Consider the following 21,746-nt stretch of genomic DNA (forward strand, 5'->3'; position numbering starts at 1 on the left):
AAGGTTTATTTGGTGCCACTGTCTGTATAGCTTTAGGGGAATAGAAAAGAAACCCTTAATTCTTCCTTCAAAGTAGTTAATTAACAAACCTAAACAGGGAAAAACAAATTGTGAAAAGGATTGTCTATAGATGAGAGCTCTAGGGACACAAAGTTAAGAGGAGTAAATAACTGTTTTAGAGACAAATGTCTGCTTTATCATACTCCAGGGATGGGATCTCCTATTCATTCTACCTGATTGCCTTTTTCAAATCCTAGCATTCACCTGTAAAAACATCTAACTTCCACCCCTGCTTCTGAGAATGTAGTTTACTTGAATTTGGGGAAAAGCAGGTGCTTTAAAGGTTTGAAAAGTGAGGCTATAGAATGTGATAGGTGGAAGCAACTAGAGGCAAAGAAAAAAAATAGCTAATGGTGTTGGGCAAGGTAGTGTTCGAGGAAGGGGAAGGGGAATTCTTTTTAACCACCTTCATTTACTCTAGATCAGGATCTGTTTCATTCTGTCCACATTCCTGCCTCAAAAAGTGAATTAAGGTGGCAGTAAACTCGGGAAGGCAGAAATCGGGGCTCCCCTTGGAAAAAACAGGCTACAGTTTGCCTTAGTTATTCCGAGGGGACGGGTGCGGTGGAGGCATTACACATCTGGATGTAGACTAAAGTGGGGAGCTTATGTTCGCGGTCTCTGTCCTTTCTGACTCCTGGAGTTGGTCCCTTGTGGATGACGGGAAGTGAGGACAGGGACAAACTGGAGGTACCGAGGCACCGGTTAATGCACTTCCCTTCCTCTGCAAGTCAGCCGGGGGCACCTTTGTATCCTCCCTCAGACACCCCGCCCCCAACAGCCCCCCACAGGATCTGCTGCCTCGGCAAGTGCCCTAGCAAACCGCAGCCTGGAGGTGGCCGCAAAAGCCACCAGAACACCCAGCAAAACGCCCCCCCCACTAACCCCTCGTGCCCACCTCCCCAGACAGACTCCTTCCCGGTCACTTTACACCTTGGGTCCTCTCTGGGCCAAGCCAGAGCCCGCTTCCCTTTCTCCTTGGCAGAGGATTCTCCCTCTTCCTGTGGCGGAGCCCGCCCATCGCCCGCCCCTCCAGGCGGAGCCCGCCCCATTCCTCCGCCCCGCCCCATTCCTTCGCCCCGCCCATTCCTCCGCCCGCCCCTCCAGGCGGAGCCCGCCCCATTCCTCCGCCCCGCCCCATTCCTCCGCCCCGCCCCTCCAGGCGGAGCCCGCCCCATTCCTTCGCCCCGCCCATTCCTCCGCCCCGCCCCTCCAGGCGGAGCCCGCCCCATTCCTTCGCCCCGCCCCCGGGCAGATCCCACCCCCGCCGCCCCTTCCTCACCGGCCGGGCCGAGTTCTCGCGAGCGTGAGAACCCCGGCCGGTGGGGGAGCCGGGGGGGAGGCGGAGCGCGGCCGGCGGGCACCTAGGGACGGGGCGGCGCTGCAGCCGGCGGGCCCGGGCGGGCCGGGGCTCCGAAGATGGCGAACGTGGGGTTGCAGTTCGCGGCGAGTGCCGGGGACGCCGACCCGCAGAGCCGCCCGGTCTTGCTGCTGGGCCAGCTGCAGAACCTGCACCGTGTGCCCTGGAGCCACCTCCGCGGGAAGCTGCAGCCCCGGGTCACCGAGGAGGTGAGCGGGCCCGGGCCGGGCGGGCGGGGCGGCGGGCGGCCCCCGGACCCTGCACGCAGCCGCCTCCCTCTGCCCTCCCCGGCCGCCCCGCGGCTCACCCCGGGGCCCAGGGACCCCTTCGGTGCGGAGCCCCCGGGGGGCTGTCACTGTAGCCAAGGGACCGGCGCCCCACCGCCCGGGGCCGAGGCGATCCCCGCCAAGACCCACACCCCAGGGGCCGGGGGCGCAGCAGAGGGCCCAGGCCCGAAGGGGACGGCGGGGCCCCGTGAGGGGGCCGGGGGGTGCGGCCCCTCCAGACCCCGGCCCTGCCCGGCCACCAGGATTTCCGGGCCTGGGGTCCGAGCCTGGCAGTGCCCTCTGCTCCGACTCCGTAGGGGGCAGGGGTGGGCGTGGGGTGAAGTGATCTGGAGGAAATCTGCAGCCCCCGAACGCCCGAACTCTTACCTTTGTGTACAGCTTGGAGCCCTCCTACAGATGGGGAAACTTGAGGCCAGGCGCATCTGGCCCCGGGACCCATATTTTCTGCTTCTTTGCCATGCTCTTTCCACTGCCACCCTCACCTTTTACGTAAGGGGTCCCCCCCCCCTTTTAAGCTCAGCCCTGACCCACTGTTACATCTCAGTGCATGCTTCGGGTGCTCAGAACCGGATAACATTGTATCTGGAACATGGCTACTCTTCCCCCTTCCTTTTCTGGTTTAGCCTTCTGCCTGGATAAGCTGCTCTCCAGGGTATCTGGAGTCCAGAGGTTCTTTGAGGATGTGAGTGATGTCACCCAGACCCAGCTCCTCCTCTCCTTCCTCTTTTAATGCCACTTGGAAAAAAGGAGGGAGAAAAAAGCCAGAGATTTGAGTCTCTCTAGGAAACTCACGTCTAAGGAGGTTAGATTTTCCTGTTCCTGTTACCCAGGCCCAACTTTGAAGTTTTCTCCTATCCGATTTTGCATCTTGGAATCCTTAGGGTCTGACTTTCTACTTGTAATTTTGGAATGAAGTCCTTTTGAGGACATCAGTTAATATGACTCAAAGCATTTGTGATTTAGAAGAATTTAGAAACCAAGCCCCAGCTTGGCCTTTTAATTTTGACCAGAGGCATCTGGGGAAGAGTCGAGGGGGTAAAGAACCATAACTCCACCTAGATGTGACATCTCTTTCTAACCAGCAAGCAGTGACTGCCATGGAGAAACCTTGAAAATGCATGGCCTTGTAGAAGAGCACAGGCTCACATGAAGGAATGTCTCTTACGACTGGCATTTTGATTTTTCATGCCTGTACTCTCTTTCTCTCTGTCCCACCCTCCTATCAGATTTGGCAGACTGCATTAGGCACACTCAATCCCAACCCTACAGACAGCTGTCCTCTCTACTTGAACTATGCCACAGTGGCAGCACTTCCTTCCCGAGTGAGTCGGCACAACAGTCCCTCGGCAGCCCAGTTCATCACCCGCCTTGTAAGAAATTGCCTTCCAGGGGGAACCAACAGATGCATTTTGGTAAGTGGGTCCTGGGAAATTGCCTGGAATAAGTAGGTGGGGGCAGATTTTTGCTTTTTTTTTTCCCCTTGAGAAGTTTTACATCTTTTTTTCCTTTTATTAATGTGTTTAATCAGTCACAATCAATATCAAACACAAAAATTTCCAATGTTTAAAAAACAAAAAAGAGATTATATATGAAATTGAACTAATGTAATATAGTTTGTTTTTTAAAATATATATTAAATTTGACAAGAGAATAACAAAATTGCCTTATTTGTTACTTTCTTGAACCTTAAAAATTTTTTTCCTTAGTGTCTTTTTAATGTTTCATTGATATTCTCTCCTTTCTATTTTTATGTAATTTCACATTAATCCTACCCTCTCCCCAAACCCTTTCTTGTTACAAAGTAGTCAAGCAAAATAAATCAGCAGACTGACTGCATCTAAATATATAGGTCTCATTCTACATCTCATCTTTCAGCTCTCAGTTGAGAGGGAAGAGCCATAACTTCATCATCAGTCTTCTGAAATCAGGATTGGTCATAGCATCAATCAGAGTTCTGTAGTCTTTCAGAGTTGTTTTCCTTTACATTATTGTGTTTATCTTCTATATTATTAAATTATACTTAATGTTTATGAGACAGTACTTAATGTTTATGTGCCATGCACCCTGGTTCTGATCATTTCATACTATTGGTCAACCAAATGAACTAGATGGCTACCATGGTACAAAATTTTATAATTTTATGATTTAATCTTCATAACACTTTTATTCAGAAAGGAAAAAATAAATGAAACTTTTTTCATTCTTCAACAAGGGAATACTGGCAAGAGGGATCACATTTAGTAGGAAAGGTTGCATTTTCTTTTGTCCTGGATTTTCTTTTTTTATCTGGTTTAGGATCCTAGGCACATTTTCTTCACCCCAGTTAGCAAAATATTCGAAAGTTTTGTCCGGGCTACACTCTCACACCTTAAGTGAAGATTTTCGCCTTTTTAATTCAGCAAACATCTTTTAAGTCCCTTCTTTGTTCCAATTGATTATTCTAAGTACTAAGCAAAATAAAAAAGTAAATGAGATAGTTTGCCTTACTTTGCTATTTGTATCCCTAGCACTTAAGATAGTGTTATGCACATAGTAGCAAAAGGAGATAAGGGCAAAAAAAAGTAGGGACAGCCAGTTGGCTCAATGGGTACAGCACTAGCCTTGAAAACTCTAGGACCTAAGTTTAAATCTGACCTCAGACACTTGCTAGCTGTGTGACCTTGGGCAATTCACTTAAACACACCCAGGGCTATTGCCAGTGGTTGTGATTTATATCTGACCACTGGACCCAGGTTGCTCCAGAGGAGCACAACTCAAATCAAGTGTACCTGCTTGTCATGGCATCACCTCCCTGATGTCATGGTTTTCTTTGAGCACAAAGGACAAACATCATCATCATAATACACATATTATACCTTTACTAAATCCTTTATTTACATATAAAAAATAACACAGTCTTGACCTCAAGGAGTGTTGACTGGTAAGGTAGGAATATGATATTAAAAATAAAAGCGATAATACCAATGGCTTTTATTACCAATTTAAAAAAATTTTTAATATCAATACCAAAAAAAGTCTTGAGTCATCATCAGTCCTGAAACTGTTCAATTACATTCTGGCTTCTTCTGTCTTATTTCCCCATTTTTGTGTTGTAGATGGTCTGTGAGAGATCAGAAGTATTTGCCTCTGCTTGTGCCCTGGCCCGAGCTTTTCCTCTTTTCACACACCGATCTAGTGCCTCAAGACGCACAGAGAAGACTGTCACTGTGGAGTTCTTCTTGGTTGGACAGAACAATGGACCTGTGGAAGTGACTACTCTAAAAGTGGGTGTTGGATTCATATTGCTTCATTCTGACCTTAGTCCTGGCACAGACAAACCTGGCTCTCATTAGTACTTTTCATGGCTTGGAAGTGATGCTTTCCCAGGAAAAGCTAAGGAACTCAAAAAGTTCTTGTAGGAGCCCAGCTTCCTGGCCCTTGGTTTTCTAATACAAAAGGAATCCTCACATCTGCTCTTTTCTAGGTGGAGGGTTAGAACCATTAGCCTTCAGAGAGAAAATGTTTCTTATTACCTTTGAGAGGAGTGCACTGTGGGCTTGAACAACAGGATAAGATGAGTAATGAACCAGGATAATTCCAATAATAACATCTATGATTTCAGCATGGAGATAGCTTCCAGTATCTACCATGCACTATGGGAACTCACTTATTTTCCCAGACAGGTTTGAATTGAAAGATAATAGGTGCATTTTGACAGGACTGAAAAGACATATTTCATATCTAAGTTGTCAAATGCTAATAAGCCTCTTTTTTAAAAATAAAAAATTTAACTCCATATAACCCAATACTATTATCAAACTTGAAAGTAAATTGGAAAACAAACGTGGAATTGGGCCTTATAAATCCCTGGTCTGCTGTGCTTGCCATAATGAAGCCAGAGAAGACGATGAAACTTCACCAATGTCTATATTTTCCTCTTAGCCTTCACTAATTGTCACATAGTCACACACAGTCATTCCATTTTTCTTTTTCCTTTTCACATTGACTTCTTTCAAATCAGATTCTTTCCTCCTTTTTACATCTAGATTTAAAGATAGAAAATTAAACTAAACAAGCAGGTTAAATTTTCAGTCCTCTAGACCCTGAAAGTAATTCAGTGAGGCATAGAGAAAACTGTGTAAATCACCTCAGGCAGTGAGCAAACATAATGTGGTGAGAAAAGGATGGGCAAAACAGTAGTCAAACCAGCATTACAATTTTTGTTTATCTTTGATGAGGTCAGTTTAGGTGCAAAGTTCTCTCTTAGAAAGCTCTGGAGTTCAGGAAGTAGCTGGAGCAGCCAGTGTTTCTGTGTGTCTTGCTATAGGTTTCTCCCTGATGGACAGTTCTTAAATCCTATATTAATTTCCCTGTTTGCCTAAAAATTGCCTATCCAGTTAAATTGGCATCAGTGATGGAAAAATCAGGGTATGGCTGGGGGTGGAATGGGGTGAAGTGGGGAGATAATTTGTTTACCTATTTTTTTCAGGAAAAGATGATTGTTCCTCATTGCCATATCTTATATACTATTCCACTAAATTCCATCTTTGTCCTGTTGCTTCAGTTGAGTTAATGATTCATTTTGCTCTAACCAGCTTAATATCAGGTTGCTTCAGTTGAGTTAATGATTCATTTTGCTCTAACCAGCTTAATATCAGGTCATTAAATTGAAGGACATCTGTTGTGAGTAGGGGGGACTTGGAGCATCCATCTCCATCTTCAGGGAGTCTATACTGACAGCCTCCAATGTAACATGTTTGCTCTGTTGGCGGTTTGCTCCTCAGATGTTGTGTGTGTTTAATAAGTACTCTATTCATACCTTCAGCATCACTAGCCTCTTGCTGACTCTCTCTTTGACCCTTCTGTGTTTCCAGTGTTTGACCAGTGCAACTGAAGGTGTAAGACTGGCAGCCCGAATTGTAGACACACCTTGTAATGAGATGAATACGGATAACTTTCTTGAGGTTTGTTATTCCCTCCTGGTATGTGAGGCTGCAGGGCAAGATTGGAAGTCAGATGAACTGAAATCAAATCCTAGTTTAGCATTTACTAGCTGTGTGACCTTGGATAACTAACATAACCTCTCTAAGCCTTAGTTTCCTCATGTATAAAGTGAAGAGGTTCAGATTAGATGACCCTTAAGGTCTCTTCCAGCTCTTAAATCCATGAGTATATGAAGACAATTATCTGTGTCCTTGGGCAAGTCATCTTCCATTCCTAGGCCTTGATTTCCTTGTGTGTAAGAGGAGGAAGTGACATCTGAGGTCCTATCCATCTTTAATATCCATATTTACATAGAAGACACAGCCCCTCTCTTGAAAGACCTATTGTCTGGTTGGGAAGTTGGGGTATATAACACATAAGAACATACTAAAGCCAAGGTGAAATTCTTCTTGGTGGGGGGAGAGACCAAAAAGGATTAGGAAGGTAGGGAGAATCAGCAATTTCATCTAGGTAAATAGTTTATACCAAAGCTTTTACTTTAGATTTGAGGATGCCATGGAGACTATAGAGATGATTGTCACTCTTATCTAACTTCATGATCCCATGGTAGATTGAGAAGCAGCATGATTTTCCTCTGATATTTAATCTAGGTTTAACCCAAAGGTATGAGGAGCCTTATTTTTGAGGCCACCTTTCTCTCCCTGCCAATGGATTTGATGCAACTGTCAGTAGCTGTTGTCTAGGCAGGAAAGAGCAGACACTTTCAACCATTCAAAAAACACTTTTAAGGGCCCATTGTGTTTAGAAAAGTAAGTTTGAATCCATCTTCAGTCTTTTTTCTTTTTTCTTAAAAAAATTTTTTTCTAGGAAATTAAAAAAGTTGGAAAAGACCTGGGAATAGTTCCAACCATCATCCGGGATGAGGAACTGAAGCAGAGAGGATTTGGAGGTAGGTCCCAAAGACTGGCCCCAGTACATCTAGCTGCAACTCCCTGCTTAGTTGGGTATGTTGACCACATGGTCAGGTTATCACAAAGACAATAGTATTCAACCCTTTGTACTTTCTAAAGGTTGTTTGTTCCATTGAACTTTAAAATTGTCTTCAAATCTCCACTCTCCCTGTCATTCGGGAGGAGGAATAGAAAAGATGGAGAGAATTTATTCATCTCAGTTATTTTTTATTGAGTTCTCACCTGTAGCAGAGGAGAAATAAAAAAAAATATACTATATGACTTATTCCCTCCAGAAATCTGTCTCTTTAGGGAACATTCAGTAAATTTAGCAATACTGATTAGAATAGAAAAGCTAAGACAGACCCATGTAGAAGGCAGTAGTAAGGAATTGACTTTCTGATGGGAGAAAGTTTTGGGCATTTTACCAAAGTCATTTTGCTTTGGAAGAAAACATAATTTCCTTTTATCTGCAGCAGATTTGGCCCCAGAAAGTACTTTGCTTAAAATGACATTAGAATTAGACATGAATCAAGTAACTCTATGTTAGAGCTATCCAAAAGGGTTATTATCCCTAGGAGGTAGTGAATTCTACCTCATTTAGTCTTTAAGTCAAATCCAGCCCAGTGATATTAAACTCAGATAGAAATGGATTCTTTCAGGTACTTGTTGATTTAGAAAATCTCAAATGAACATTATCTATGTTACATTGTATTTATTTATTTTGTTAAACATTTACCCTTTACATTTTAACCTGGTTCTGAGTAGGTTGGGAGATTGACATCTCTGGTGTAGAGTGCTATTTCGGGGTATTTTGCTTCTGACTTGGAGCAGGTAGAGGTGGTCTCAGAGTTTCACTCTGTGATTCAGTGAATTAGTTTACATCCTTTGAACCCCCGTGAGGGTGTTGAACAATGGAGTCCGAGTGTCCTGAGAGGTGGCTTCTCACCCCAGGTGGTCTAAAAGAAATTTTTTTATGCCCTCTTCAGATCAAACAGTCAACAAATATTTATTAAACACTAACAGCCAGGCACTGTGTTAGGTTCTGGGGTTGCAAAGATAGAAACAAAGCAATTCCTTACCTCATGGAGTTTGCAGTCTATTGGGGGGAAGCAACATGTACATACCTAAGAATATTATAAATTTGAGCCAAAGACCATGGTTAGGTCTCTGTGGAGATTGGTAGAAGCTTCACAAAGGATTTCTCTTCTACCCAATAGGTATTTATGGAGTTGGCAAAGCTGCTATGCATCCCCCTTCACTGGCGGTTCTCAGTCACATGCCTGAGGGTGCCACCCAGACCATCGCCTGGGTCGGTAAAGGCATTGTCTATGACACTGGGGGGCTCAGCATTAAAGGGAAGGTGAGATCCTACGACTGCCCTTGAGACCTATGCTGAGGGGTGACTGGGGCCAGAGTCTCTAGGCCAAGTTTCTCTTAGATGCCCCTGCTTCTAGAGCTGAGGAGTCTTAGACGTATGTCTGAATTGGAAAGAGAATAGAAGGGGCATCAGCAATTGAAATCAGTGCCCACTCTGAGGAGTTGATGGTTTTAGTAATGTTTTCTGTCTCTGGCACAGCAGTCTCATAGCTTAAGAAGGGTCTTCTAGGCCATACCCACTTTAGCCTCACCACAGCCTAGGAGCATGCCAAGGGCCTCCTAGCACAAGCAGAAGTATAACTAATAATGAGCTCAAGATAATGAAGCAATTATTTTAGAGCAATATTCTTCCCTTCTTTCTACCAGTTTTGCTTGGGATCTCAGACAGGTTGCTATAGCTAATCATGTCATTGGGTGATTGGGGATGGTTTTGAGATCATAGATTATTACATGCAAGCGGAAGTGGGAAGGATCCTGGAGGCTGGGGCCCCACCTTTGAATATATGTTTGAGTTACTGGGTGGACTGTCAGACTGTGTCTGTTTTTTTCACCTGCTTTTCTTGCCTCGGTGCTGACAGACCACCATGCCCGGCATGAAGCGTGACTGTGGGGGAGCGGCCGCTGTCCTAGGAGCCTTCAGAGCTGCTGTCAGACAAGTAAGTGAGCTCCAGAGGTCTGTGACTTGTAGCACGCAAGCTTCATGGGTGTCTCTACTCAAGCCTATCCAGGTGTCTAAGCCCTGACTTCCAGTAACAGTGGCAGGATGTGATGACAAAGGCCTTAATGCAGGCCTTTAAAGAGACTTTGGAAAGGCATCTTCTTAGTCCTCTTATCTTACAGATGAGGCCGGGCTGGGGTCTCTCCACATGCGGATGGTAGCCATGGTGCTCAGGTCCCCCCATCAGATCCCCAGATCCGTGACTTAGTGGACAAGTCATTTCCCTTTTCTGGAATGCACTCTCCTTTAGTCTCAGGATGAAGCATTTGAACCAGATGATTTCCATACTTCATTTATCTCTTAAACCTAGGAATTTTCTCTTTTTTAAACCCTTGTACATCTCTTCTTATTTTATCAGAACCAAACTAAAATCTTTAAGGGTTGTAAAGGGCTTACCTTTTAATAAACACTATGAGGGAAACGGTGTAAGGATTAGCTCAGTTTTATAGAAATGGAGTGATTTGTTTATCCATAGTCTCATACCAAATAAGTGTCAGAGCTGGAATGTTTGTAGCTCCTAGCATTGGATCAAGGTGATAATAGCAATAATAACTTAAATTCTATGTCACCATCAGTAGTAGGAGATTGGGTTATGGATCCCATGATAGGTGAGTATCTGACTTAGCAGAAAGCAAGTTTATTCCTACAGATGAGAGGGATTGCAAGCCTGAAGAGGTTATTCTGGTTAAAATGCCAAAGCTGAAAGCCCAAGTTAACTTGTGTCTTGACAATAGTTCCACAAAAGAGCAAGCCTGTGAATGTAAATCAAATATAGGTACCTGGGTTTTGTCTAGCTAAATTCCTTAGCTGTCACTCACCATGGCTTTCCACTGACCTCTCTCATCAACCATCAGCCCTTCTCATCAGTAAAACTCCTTTATTAAGCATGGAAATGACTCATGAGAAGCTAGCACTGCCCAGCCTTATTACTGATGGTCCAGGAGGGATGTGGCTGAATTGAAGTTGCAAGAACCTTGGGAACCCATGGTGTTTGTCATACAAGGGCTTTCTCTCATTGTCAGAAGGACACCAGGATACTTGATTCCAAGTTATCAAATGGGGAAAAGATGATTTAAAATTTTATTCTTCAAAGTGATCCTTCTCTTGTCTGGAGGGTTTTAGATTGAACCCTCTCCTTTTGGACCCAAATAGACTGCTGCCTTCAATCCTGGAATGTATTTCATTCTTCTTCAAAATTAATAATCACATATAGACTATTGGATTCAAATGGGAAGGGGGCTTTTAGAAGTAGATTATGATTTTGTCTGAGAAACTGGGCCGGCCAATAGGTTAGGAACTTTTGTTTGTGGTTCAGCAATGGGTTGACTATTTGTTTCTTCCCTGGGCCAGATGGAAGGAGATCAGCAAAACTCTGATGCTAGAAATAGCAATTGTAAACCACTGTGAAAGAAAACATTCAGATGCAGCCAAAGGAATCCTTATCTCCCTTATAAATCAGAGATAACTTAGTTTTATTAAGCAATGATTTTCCTCCAAGAAGTATTGGAGGCTCAAAGTTTTCATCCTTCTAGATTAATGTGGAAGATCTGCACAGGATATGATGAGATGCCAAATTCCAGTTCCTCAACCCTGAATTATGCTTTTCACTTTGTATTGAAACCATAGCAGTCCCATTTGATGTTAGAGAAATGTTAACTTTGTGAATTAATGGAGACCCACAACTGAAACCAGCTTGGAGAGAGCTGGAGAACATCTTTGTTCAGTTGTTAATGTGATAGAATTTTCATAAATCATATGCAGAGTTCCATGCACCAAGAGGCTGCTACATTTTAAATGAATGTGAACATGGATAGCTGTGCTTCCCTTGATACTTTTGTGGACTTGAACATGTCCTTTCCCAGGGAAACTTACAAAAACATTCTTAAAAACACCAGAGAAATTCTGTTAACTAGGTCAACTAAGTAATTGGAGAAGAGTGAATTCTCAACCAGGGGTCAAGGAAGAGGGTTGATGTGATGAGAAGCAACATGATGGGAGTAGAAAGGATGCTAGAGTCAAAGACTTGCATTTGAATCCTGACTCTCCTATTATTACCATTATCAATCAGAGCAAGTCACTTAACCTCTTTTGGCTGCAGTATCATATCTATAATACGTGGATTAGATTAGTCAGCCTCAGTGGTCCCTTTTGGCTCTAATTCTATAATCTTATAGTCTCCAGTTCTAATATGAGTAACAGTCAGAAAGTTTTAGTTACCAGTTATCTCTTGGCTGCAAAGCATTGTGACTTTTTCTTTTCCTTTTTTTTTTTTTTTGGTGATGGGGGGAGGGGTTGCAAGGCAATGGGATTAATTGATTTACCCAGAGTCACACAGCTAGGTAATTAACAAGTGTCCTAGACTGGATGTGAACTCAGGTTCTCCTGGCTCAAGGGCCAGGTGCATCCACTGCCTCACCTAGATGCCCCCATTGTGACTTTTTCCAAGTCCTTTATCTTCCTGCCTTCTTCATGACACTCCTTTCTCCTGCCTGTCCAGCTATTTCAGTCTCATTTGCTGGGTCGTTATCCATGTCCTGTCCCCTAATTTAAAGTGTCTCTCAAGTCTCTGTTCTGGGCCACCTTCTCCTTGCTCAATGATCTTATCAGTAAATAGATTCAGTTATCATCCTAATGCAGGTGACTCTTTGTTCTATCTCTCTCTTTTAAGTTAATAATATAATAAAACCAAATTAGATGGTTACTTCCAAGTTGAACTATTTTGAAAATAATTCAAATTATATTCCTCAAAACAAATTATTTAAAGTTTTTAAAAAAATCTAAAAAGCTTAGGAATCATGAACAGGAATTATGAAATGAATGACAATATTATCATGACCCTTTTAGTAACTTTAGTTAACACTGTTACAATCATCTTCAACCCTTTGTCTCCCGACTCTTTAGCCAGTCAGTTACTTCCCAAGATTGGTTTATTATGTCTTTGCCACATCATTTTTCTTCCTCTCATTTCCTTCTGTTTTTCTTTTTTTCTCTTCTTTCATCTTATCCATCCTTAAAAGTCTATCCTATCCATCTTAAAAATCTTAAAAAGTTTTGCTTCTGGCTTAATTTCCCTTCCCTTTTATCTTCCCTTCCCCTTTTTCTTTATTCCCTTCCCTGCTTTTTTTCTTTCTAGGTAAATTACATTTCCATATACACTCTCTGTGTGCATGTGTGTGTGTGTGTATATATATATATATATATATATATATATATATATATATATATAGAGAGAGAGAGAGAGAGAGAGAGAGAGAGAGAGAGAGAGAGAGAGAGAGAAATTTTTCCCTCTTTGAGCCAGTTCCAATGAGAGTGAGGTTCAAGTATTGTCTTCCCACTTCTCATTTCTCATTTTTCCCCTCCATTGTAAAATCTCTTCTTGTGCACCTCTTTTATATACTTCTACCTCCCTTCTCCCAGTGCATCTCTCTTTCTCACCCTTAATTTTTTTTTGGAGATCATTCCAGCATAATCAGTTCACACTCATGCCCTCCACATGAACTCCTTTTAACTTCCCCATATAGGAATGCAAACAGTCTAACTTTACTGAGTCCCTTATGATTAGTCTTTTCATATTTACCTTTTTGTTCTTCCCTTGAATGTCAAATTTTTCTATTCAGCACTGGGTTTTTTCATCAGGAATGCTTGATAGTCATCTATTTCTTTAAGTATCTATTTTTTTTCCCTGAAGGATTACTCTCAATTTTGCTGGGTAAGTTATTCTTGATTGTGATCCTATCTCCTTTGCCTCCTGAAATATCATATCCAAAAGTCCTGCTTTAATGTGGAAGCTGGCAAATTTTGTGTGATCTTGACTTTTGACTCCACGGTATTTGAATTGTTTCTATTTTTGACCTGGGAGCTCTGGAATTTGGCTATAATATTCCTGATGGTTTTTATTTGGGGATCGTTTTAGGAGGTTAATGGTGGATTCTGAGACTGTTTTACCCTCTGGTTCTAGAATTCAAGGCAGTTTTCCCTAGATGATATCTTAAAATAGGATGTCTAGGCTCTTTCTTTGATCATGATTTTCAGGTAGTCCTGCAATTCTGAAGCTCTTTCTCCTGTCTCTGTTTTCCAGGATAATAGTTTTTTCAGTAAGATAACTCACATTTTCTTCTGTTTTTCATCCTTTTGATTTTCTTTTATTTCATGAATTCTTGTGATGTCCGTAGCTCCCATTTGCCTAATTCTAATTTTTAAGGAATTATTTTCTTCATTGAGATTTTGTACCCCTTTTTCCATTTGACCAATTCTGCTTCAAAGAATTCTCTTCTATGGATTTTTGTTGTTCTTAACCATTTGGCTAGCTCAGTATTTTAAGGTGTCATTTTCTTTCATTTTTTTGTGTGTGTGCCTTTTTTATCAAGCTGTTTAATCTCTTTTCATTAATTTTCTTGTATTACTCATTTCTTTTCCCAGTTTTTCCTCTATGACTCTTATCTCTTTAACTCTTCCAGAACTTCTTGTTGGGTTTAGATGCATTTAGCATTTTCCTTTGAGACTGTACCTGTTTTCTTTCACAGTGTTGTCTTCTATTTTATATCTTGGTCTTCCTTGCCACCATGGTGGTTTTTTTATGATCATATTCTTTTTTATTGTTTATTTCTTTTTTAGCCTATTTGTTGACTTTGTGCTTTATGTTCAAGTTGGACCCTTCTCACCTGAGGTGAGGAAGCACTATTCCAAGCCCCAGGCTTTTTTATGCCATTATTTTCAGAGCTGCAAATTTTTGGTGCTTCCAAGGTACTGCTCTCCTGGTCTTTACCCAGGAAGAGCCTCTGATCCCCTCCAGTCACAAGCATTAGCACTCCTCTTTGCTTTGCAACTGTGATCAAGAGTCCCTGCTCCCTTGGGACTGACCTTTAGTGCTTTTCGCCACCCTGAAACTTCGACCCAGGACTGTGTTCAGCAGAAGAGTTGCCCATCAATACCAGCTGTACCCAGTGCCAACAAAGGATCCCATTATCTGTTTTCTGATCAGTTGTCTGACCCTCTTAACATCTCTGGTCTGAGTGCTCCTACAGCTGTTCTCACCACTTGTGTGGACTCTGGAAAGACCTGCTGACTTTTTAAGTTGTCTTAGACTAGAAAAATATCTCACCTTTCAACTGGCCAAAGGTTTTTGGAGAGAATTGTTGGGAGGAATGTCAGCTAGGTGTCTGTCCTTAATCTACTATCTTGATGTGCTAGTCCACTACATTCCAAGGATTCCAGCTCAGTCTGGCCACATTATGGCCAGATTAGCTTCTTTGCTTTCCCTAGAACTCTGCATTCCTGTATATGTTTGATCTTAGCACTCTCCGCCTCTGTGCCAACATGCACAAACACACACAATCACACATAAACACGATTTCACTTCCTAATAGCAGAGGTAATATCTTATGTAAGCTCCTAGCAGAATGTTCTGCATACAGTTGACACTCAATTGATGTTTATTAAATTAACCTGCTGAAAGCCTTGGATTAAGCTTCTCTGTAATGAATAACAAAGATGCCTTATACTATTAGGCAGACTTGGACATAGAACAAAACCTCCCATTGGGGCATATATTGAATCTTTAAAAGGAAATTATTCCATTTAGTTTTGCCCAATGTAGTGATGCTTATCAGAACATGCTGGGATAACCATATATCCTGGAAGTTTACCAAATTGCTGACCCCTCCCTGCCTCCTAAAAGGGAGGGAATCATCTCGGTCTTCTTATGGAATATATTGGAATCAGTTTTTAATTTTAACTTTTATTGTGTCTTCTGTTTTTGCATTGTTTTTCATTTCCCATTGTATTGCTCCTAACTCTCCAACAGGGAGAGCCATCCCTTGGAACAAAGGAGGTAGGGAAAAGCTATTCAAAAAAACTAATCAACTTGTCTGTCAGATCTGCCAGTATATGCTGGGTCCTGCCCTTTCCAATTCCCTACCATTATAAAGAAGTGGGGGGGTGGCGGCTAGGTGGCACAGTGGATAAAACACTGGCCCTGGAGTCAGGAGTACCTGGGTTCAAATCCGGTCTCAGATACTTAATAATTACCTAGCTGTGTGGCCTTAGGCAAGCCACTTAACCCCATTTGCCTTGCAAAAAAAAAAAAACCCTAAAAAAAAGTAAGAAGGGAGGAAGGTACATTTTCACACCTCTTCTTCAGGAACCAAGTTTAGTCATTATAATTTTTCAGCATTCAGTTTTGACTTTTGTTGTTGCTGTTTCCATTTACATTGTTGTCATCGTTGTATATCTATTGTTTTGTTAATTCTTTTTTCACTCTATCAATTCATGAGTTTTCCCATATAATCTTCATATTCATTCCTTATAGTACAATAATATTCCATCACATTAGTATTGTTTAGGAATTTTCCAATCAACAGATAGCCATTTTTTCTTCAGTTCTTTGATACTACAAAAAGTACAGCTATAAGTATTTTGGTATATATATATATGGAACATTTCTTTATATGTCTGACCTCCTTAGGCTGCATTTGCCTAATAGTGGAATCAAAAGCATGAATATTTTAGTAATTTTTTTCAGATTGCTTTTCAGAATGGCTACACTGATTTGCAACTCCACCAGCACTGATATGTATACCTCTTTCCACAACCAAAAGACTATTCCCATCTTTTGTCATCTTTAATAATTTGCAGTTGTTGGGTATAAGGTGAAATCTGTTATTTAGATTTGAAATTCTTTCATAAATGATTTGGAGTAATTTATATAGTACTTAATAATTTGTTATTCTTTTTTTTTTTTTGGAGAACTCTTTGTTCATATTCTTTGATCACTTATCTGATGAGGTCTGGGACATTTTCTAAAAAGCATTTTGCCTTTGCTGGTTCCATAAGCTATATTGCCAAAGCCCTAAATTTCAATGTAGAAAACTTTACTTCTAGTTTCAGTTTTGCAATTTAACTGTGTGGCATTATTAGGCCAGTCATTTTAACTTCTGAGCCCTAATTTCCCCATCCATAAACTGGATATGTTCTGCCTTCATCTCACAGTGGTTTGGGGCAGCAAAGGATTCATGTGAGATTAGCAGCTACATTTCACACCCTCAATTGAGCAATCAACCATCCCAAGGTACAAAGAGGAATATTTAATCTAATACTAGCATTTACCATAGAGCCTTTTGAAGCTGACAGAGAAAAGGAATGTTGGTTAGGGTAGGGGCAGACATCCTGGAGTTTGGGAAGGATGAAGGTTGCTCCTGGTTCAATATGAGGAAGGGAAATGAAAAGTGGTTGGGTGGGACTTTTCAGGGTGTTCTAACACAAATTTTTTTTTCAAAGCATTTTTGCTTTTGTCAGGGAAATGGGCCAAATTTCCAAGTCCAGGTACATGAGAAATGGTTCCCTAAGCAAATCTTCTTAGTGAGGTTAAAGACCAGTCTTGCTCTTAGCTCAGTCTCTTTGTCTTACTTAATGGGGAAAACAAAGTCTAGTGAGTTCTTTCTCTAGACATAGATGTTTAGACTTTAAAAACCCTATTTGGTTTTCATTCTTGCAGCCTTGTGCCCCATGGAGTCCCCCTGCAGGACTGAGGAGACCAACAGAAAAATAGGGCTTGAGTGTGATATGAGAGAGTTCTCCTAAAGTCCTGGCAGGCCATGACTGAGTCCTCTTGGCTTACTCCCAGCCATCGCGTTTACCTTCTTTCAGGGCTTCAAAGACAACCTTCATGCTGTGTTTTGCTTGGCTGAGAACTCTGTGGGGCCGAATGCAACCAGACCTGATGATATTCACCTGCTGTACTCAGGAAAGTAAGGTTGTCTCTGTCCTTTCCTTGAATGTGTCTTTTCCATACAACTTTGTGTTCAGCTTCAACCTTTTATTTTCCCTCCCATTCCATCCAATGCATATTTCACCACCAGTTTCTGTCAGAGGCACCATAGCATTGTAGTCTTCTTTATTTCCATGGCACAATGTCTTCAAACTTTCATGGCAGGAGAATACTTTGGATTTTGTCTGTTGACTGAAGGATCGTAGGGCTTAGAGGGACTTTAGAGATCATGAAACCCCCATCCCATCATTTTACAGATGAGGAAGTTGAACCTTAGAAAGTTTCAGTGACCATTCAGTGGTCACAAAACTGGAATCATGGAAGCTTCTGAAGTGTGGGCAAAGAAATTTGGAATGAAATGGTGGCAATTAAACCTGCCTATGGAAACATTGAAACACATAAGAAGCATTTTCTTTATCAATTCATAATTATACAGTTAATATTTTAGAAGGGAATAACCATTAGGATTTGACATTTTCCTGACAGCACCCATAGGCACATCACACAGAATATCTATGTGATTCTGTACAATACAGTTTGGAAAATGTTGATCTGGAATTTGTATTGTCATTGTGTTTTCTCATCTACTTACTTTTCCCCTAGGATGTAGGTAAGGACAGGTGGTATATTTTCATTCTAGGAAGAAACAGGTACCTGATGCAGTAAAGCAGCTTGCCCCAGGGTCCCAGAACAAGTCACTGGCAGACCCAAAACTAGAAACCAGCTCTCCGGATTCAGGAGTCCTTCCAGATCATACTGCTTCAGTATTGCCATTCATAGTCTTACCAGCAAACAGAACTCTTTGGCTGTGAACAATTCTGACTCATATGCAGATAAACTTGTCCAGAGACAGGCAACAGTACGATTAACTGAGAACTTCTTGGCTTGATAGCTTTTTGAGGCAGGAGGACCCTTCTCAGATAGTACTTTGAGTCTTTTGAAGTTAAGCTAAATAAAAACAGTAGGATACCATGTACACAGCACTGCTCATCTTGGATAGCCCTCCCCTCAACTTTCAGAGACTTAGTTTCCTCATTTGTTAAATGGGCATCATAGGGGCAACTAGTTGGAGGGGGCAGCTAGGTGGCACAGTGGATAGAGCACCAGCCCTGGAGTCAGAGGGACCTGAATTCAAATCCAGCCTCAAACACTTAATAATTGCCTAGCTGTGTGTGGGCAAGTTATTCTTAACTCGATTGCCTTAAATAAAATTTTTAAAAAAATAGGTATCACAGTTTCTATTCATTAGATGGTTATATAGATCATGTGAGATTGTATCAGTAAACTCTTACTGTAAAGTTTTGTGTAACTTAAGGGCATTACAATTGGACACTTCCATTTCCAGGGGGCCTGTAAATAACTTAGAGTCTTATTACAGAATTAGAATGAGCTCTTTATCCCCAGGACTGTGGAAATCAACAACACAGATGCCGAAGGCAGACTGGTGCTTGCTGATGGAGTGTCCTATGCCTGCAAGGACCTAGGGGCTGACATCATTCTAGATATGGCTACGCTTACTGGAGCTCAGGTATGGGAGGCTCTGACTCTGTATTCCTAATCCTTGGATTGTTGATCCTATAACTCTCCAAATGACCCAAAGGGCATCCCTTTGAAAGTGGCAGGGAGGGAAGCTGTATTTCTTCTGTATCTCACACCTTAACAGACTGAGGCTGAGGTGGGCAAGATGTCTGTGGTTTGGTAAACAGGCAGGTAAGGCCATCTTCTCTCTTTCTATCTCTCCCTGTCCCTTTCTGTATTTCTTTGATTTTTGTCCCTGCTTTCTTCTTGCTATCTTCCTTTTCTCTCCTCCCCTCAATTCTAGGGAATTGCCACAGGGAAGTACCACGCCGCTGTACTCACCAACAGTGAAGAGTGGGAAGCAGCATGTGTGAAAGCTGGGAGGAACTGTGGAGACTTGGTGCACCCTTTGGTCTACTGCCCAGAACTTCATTTCAGTGAATTTACCTCTGCTGTTGCAGATATGAAGAATTCAGTGGCGGTAGGTTCATGTTCAGAATCTTCATCAAATTAGCAGCATTGACTGACACGCATACAAGGAAGGCAGGCTACCAGTGACTGAGCTAAGTGTGCTAAGGGGGAGTTCAGGGGCACAGAAAAGGGAGGGCATTGAACCATTTGGTATATCTTGGATTGAAGATTTGTATATCTTTGCATACATGTCTTGTCTCTCCAGCTAGACCCTTCAGAGGTAGGGACTTTGTATTAAGATTGTTTGTATTCCCACCTCTCCGTACTCTTACCATTCCTCTCCTCCCTACCACCCGCCCCAACCCCTCATGCTTGCACATTATAAGTAATTGAATAAAACTTTTTTTGATGTTTGGGAACTTTGTATCCTGCCCTTTGATTCTGTGGTTACTGTGGAATGAATTTCCCAAGACTTCCATACTCCCTGGAAGTGAGCAAGACAGACTTCAGCTCTAGAGCTATAGAGTAACACTAGAAAGCAGTCTCACTTGCAATAAGGAGGCCTTCTTATAAATTCTCACCTCCATTCTGCAAACTAGTAAGACCCCTCTGCAAAGTGTAACATTTTAAACTCTTCCCAGGATCGGGACAACAGCCCCAGCTCCTGTGCTGGCCTCTTCATTGCCTCCCACATTGGCTTTGACTGGCCTGGTGTATGGGTTCACCTGGATATTGCTTCCCCAGTGCATGCAGTGAGTAACTGGAACTTCCATATTCTGTTCTTAATCATTATGTGTTTATTTGGCATTGCTTTCTCTTCTGCCTCTTGATTGATAATGAAATTGAAAATATTTCTTCAATTATCCTACATTTACATTTCATATAAAACTCCAATTCCTTTCAGCCAAGACTTTTTCCTTCCATACTCTTGGGATATTTTCTGGCCATTTTTGCTGCGGTTCAAGTTAACCAGAAGCATGTTGTGTGAGACTCATTCAGAGTGGCTCAGAATATCACCATGGGTGGCTTGCCCCAGAATTGAGTCTCCCTAGAATAGAACCATCAACATACAACCTATGTCCTTACCTTGGGATTCCACAGTGTGTTGGGCCCCTTAACCTCCTGCTATATTCCTAGCCTAGCAGAAAGCTAGGGGTGGGAAGTGATGCAGACACAGCTGAGTTCAACTTCCTTCACCCAGTAGAAGATGAAAGTGCTTGAAGGAAGCCATTTGTTCATAAATCTATTATAGCCACCTGGATTTTTATGCCCATAGGAAATAGTTGAAGATAGTCCAAAGAAAACTTAAAATTGATTTATGCCTACACTGTGACTTAATTCTCAAAAGCAGCAGCAGAATCATTACTTTCCTCATGATACTTATAGGAAGGTGCATCTTCATGCTCTAGATTCAGTCCTGTTACTGGTTTGCTTCTAGGGGGAGCGAGCTACAGGTTATGGTGTGGCCCTCTTACTGTCTCTCTTTGGTGGAGCCTCTGAAGATCCACTCCTGAACTTGGTGTCTCCTTTGGGTGAAGATCCAGACTCTCAGGGAGAGATGGAGAGAGACTGCAAAAGGCGGCGCCTGGTGTGATCCTCCCTACCTTAGCCTACCCCCAGGGCCCAGACACCTATAGGGTCTCTTACCTCACTTTGCACTGATTAATTTTAAGCAACTGCAAGATTCCACATTAGAGATTGGAATTTTTTTACTGTCATGATGATGAAATTGCTCCTTCCTACTTTTTAAGAGGTTTGGGGGTTGGGGGGGAAGGGAGGGTCAGGGGTGATTTGGGCTTATTTTTGTGTGAGATACTGGTTCACACAGTTAGCTAACAATTCGACCCCCTTGGCTTTTGCAAACTTCACTAACTCCCAAAAAACAGAAGGAGAGCATGACCTTCACTGTGACCTCACAGTGTCACTTCAGCCTATCTGTGCTCTGAGTCTGTAGTCCTGCAAAGCAGTTGCCTAGGAAAGCATTATTCACTCAGCTGCCATGACTCAGGTTCTTGCAGCAGCTTCTGCATTTCAAAATGCAGGCAGGAGGAAGGAGCTCCCCTGGTTGCATCTCTTTAGCATCAGCAGCCCCAGAGCCCAGTACATCATATAGCCTCCACTGCTGGCTGCAGGTCTCTCACCTTCTGTGAAGTGCTCTACCTGTCCTTTTATCCTGCTGCCCAGAGAAAAGGTGCACAGAGCCTAGACCAGGCCACATCTTCAGCTAGTACTTCCCTTTGGAAGGACAGAAAATATTAACTATGATGGATCCAGACTTGAGAATCAGTTTCGTCTACAGAGTGAAAGGATTCTTTTGCTCTGGCTACTTATATAATTTCTTAAGATTTTATTAAATCCAAATACATCAATCCTC

General features: G+C 42.3%; 1 protein-coding gene across 1 annotated transcript; it reads left to right on the forward strand.

Moving 5' to 3' along the window:
* Window positions 1-1,330: 1,330 nt before the first annotated feature.
* NPEPL1 (aminopeptidase like 1) lies at window positions 1,331-21,746 on the forward strand. The gene is made up of 12 exons (XM_074210356.1): window positions 1,331-1,629; window positions 2,934-3,119; window positions 4,803-4,970; window positions 6,561-6,650; window positions 7,498-7,579; window positions 8,801-8,943; window positions 9,539-9,616; window positions 17,323-17,423; window positions 18,848-18,971; window positions 19,266-19,442; window positions 20,014-20,124; window positions 20,811-21,746. Exons 1-12 carry the CDS (start codon window positions 1,480-1,482, stop codon window positions 20,964-20,966), a joined length of 1,566 nt encoding a protein of 521 aa, XP_074066457.1. The 5' UTR covers window positions 1,331-1,479; the 3' UTR covers window positions 20,967-21,746.

The sequence above is a fragment of the Macrotis lagotis genome, chromosome 1 (genome assembly GCF_037893015.1).
Source record: "Macrotis lagotis isolate mMagLag1 chromosome 1, bilby.v1.9.chrom.fasta, whole genome shotgun sequence".
Lineage (NCBI taxonomy): Eukaryota > Metazoa > Chordata > Mammalia > Peramelemorphia > Peramelidae > Macrotis > Macrotis lagotis.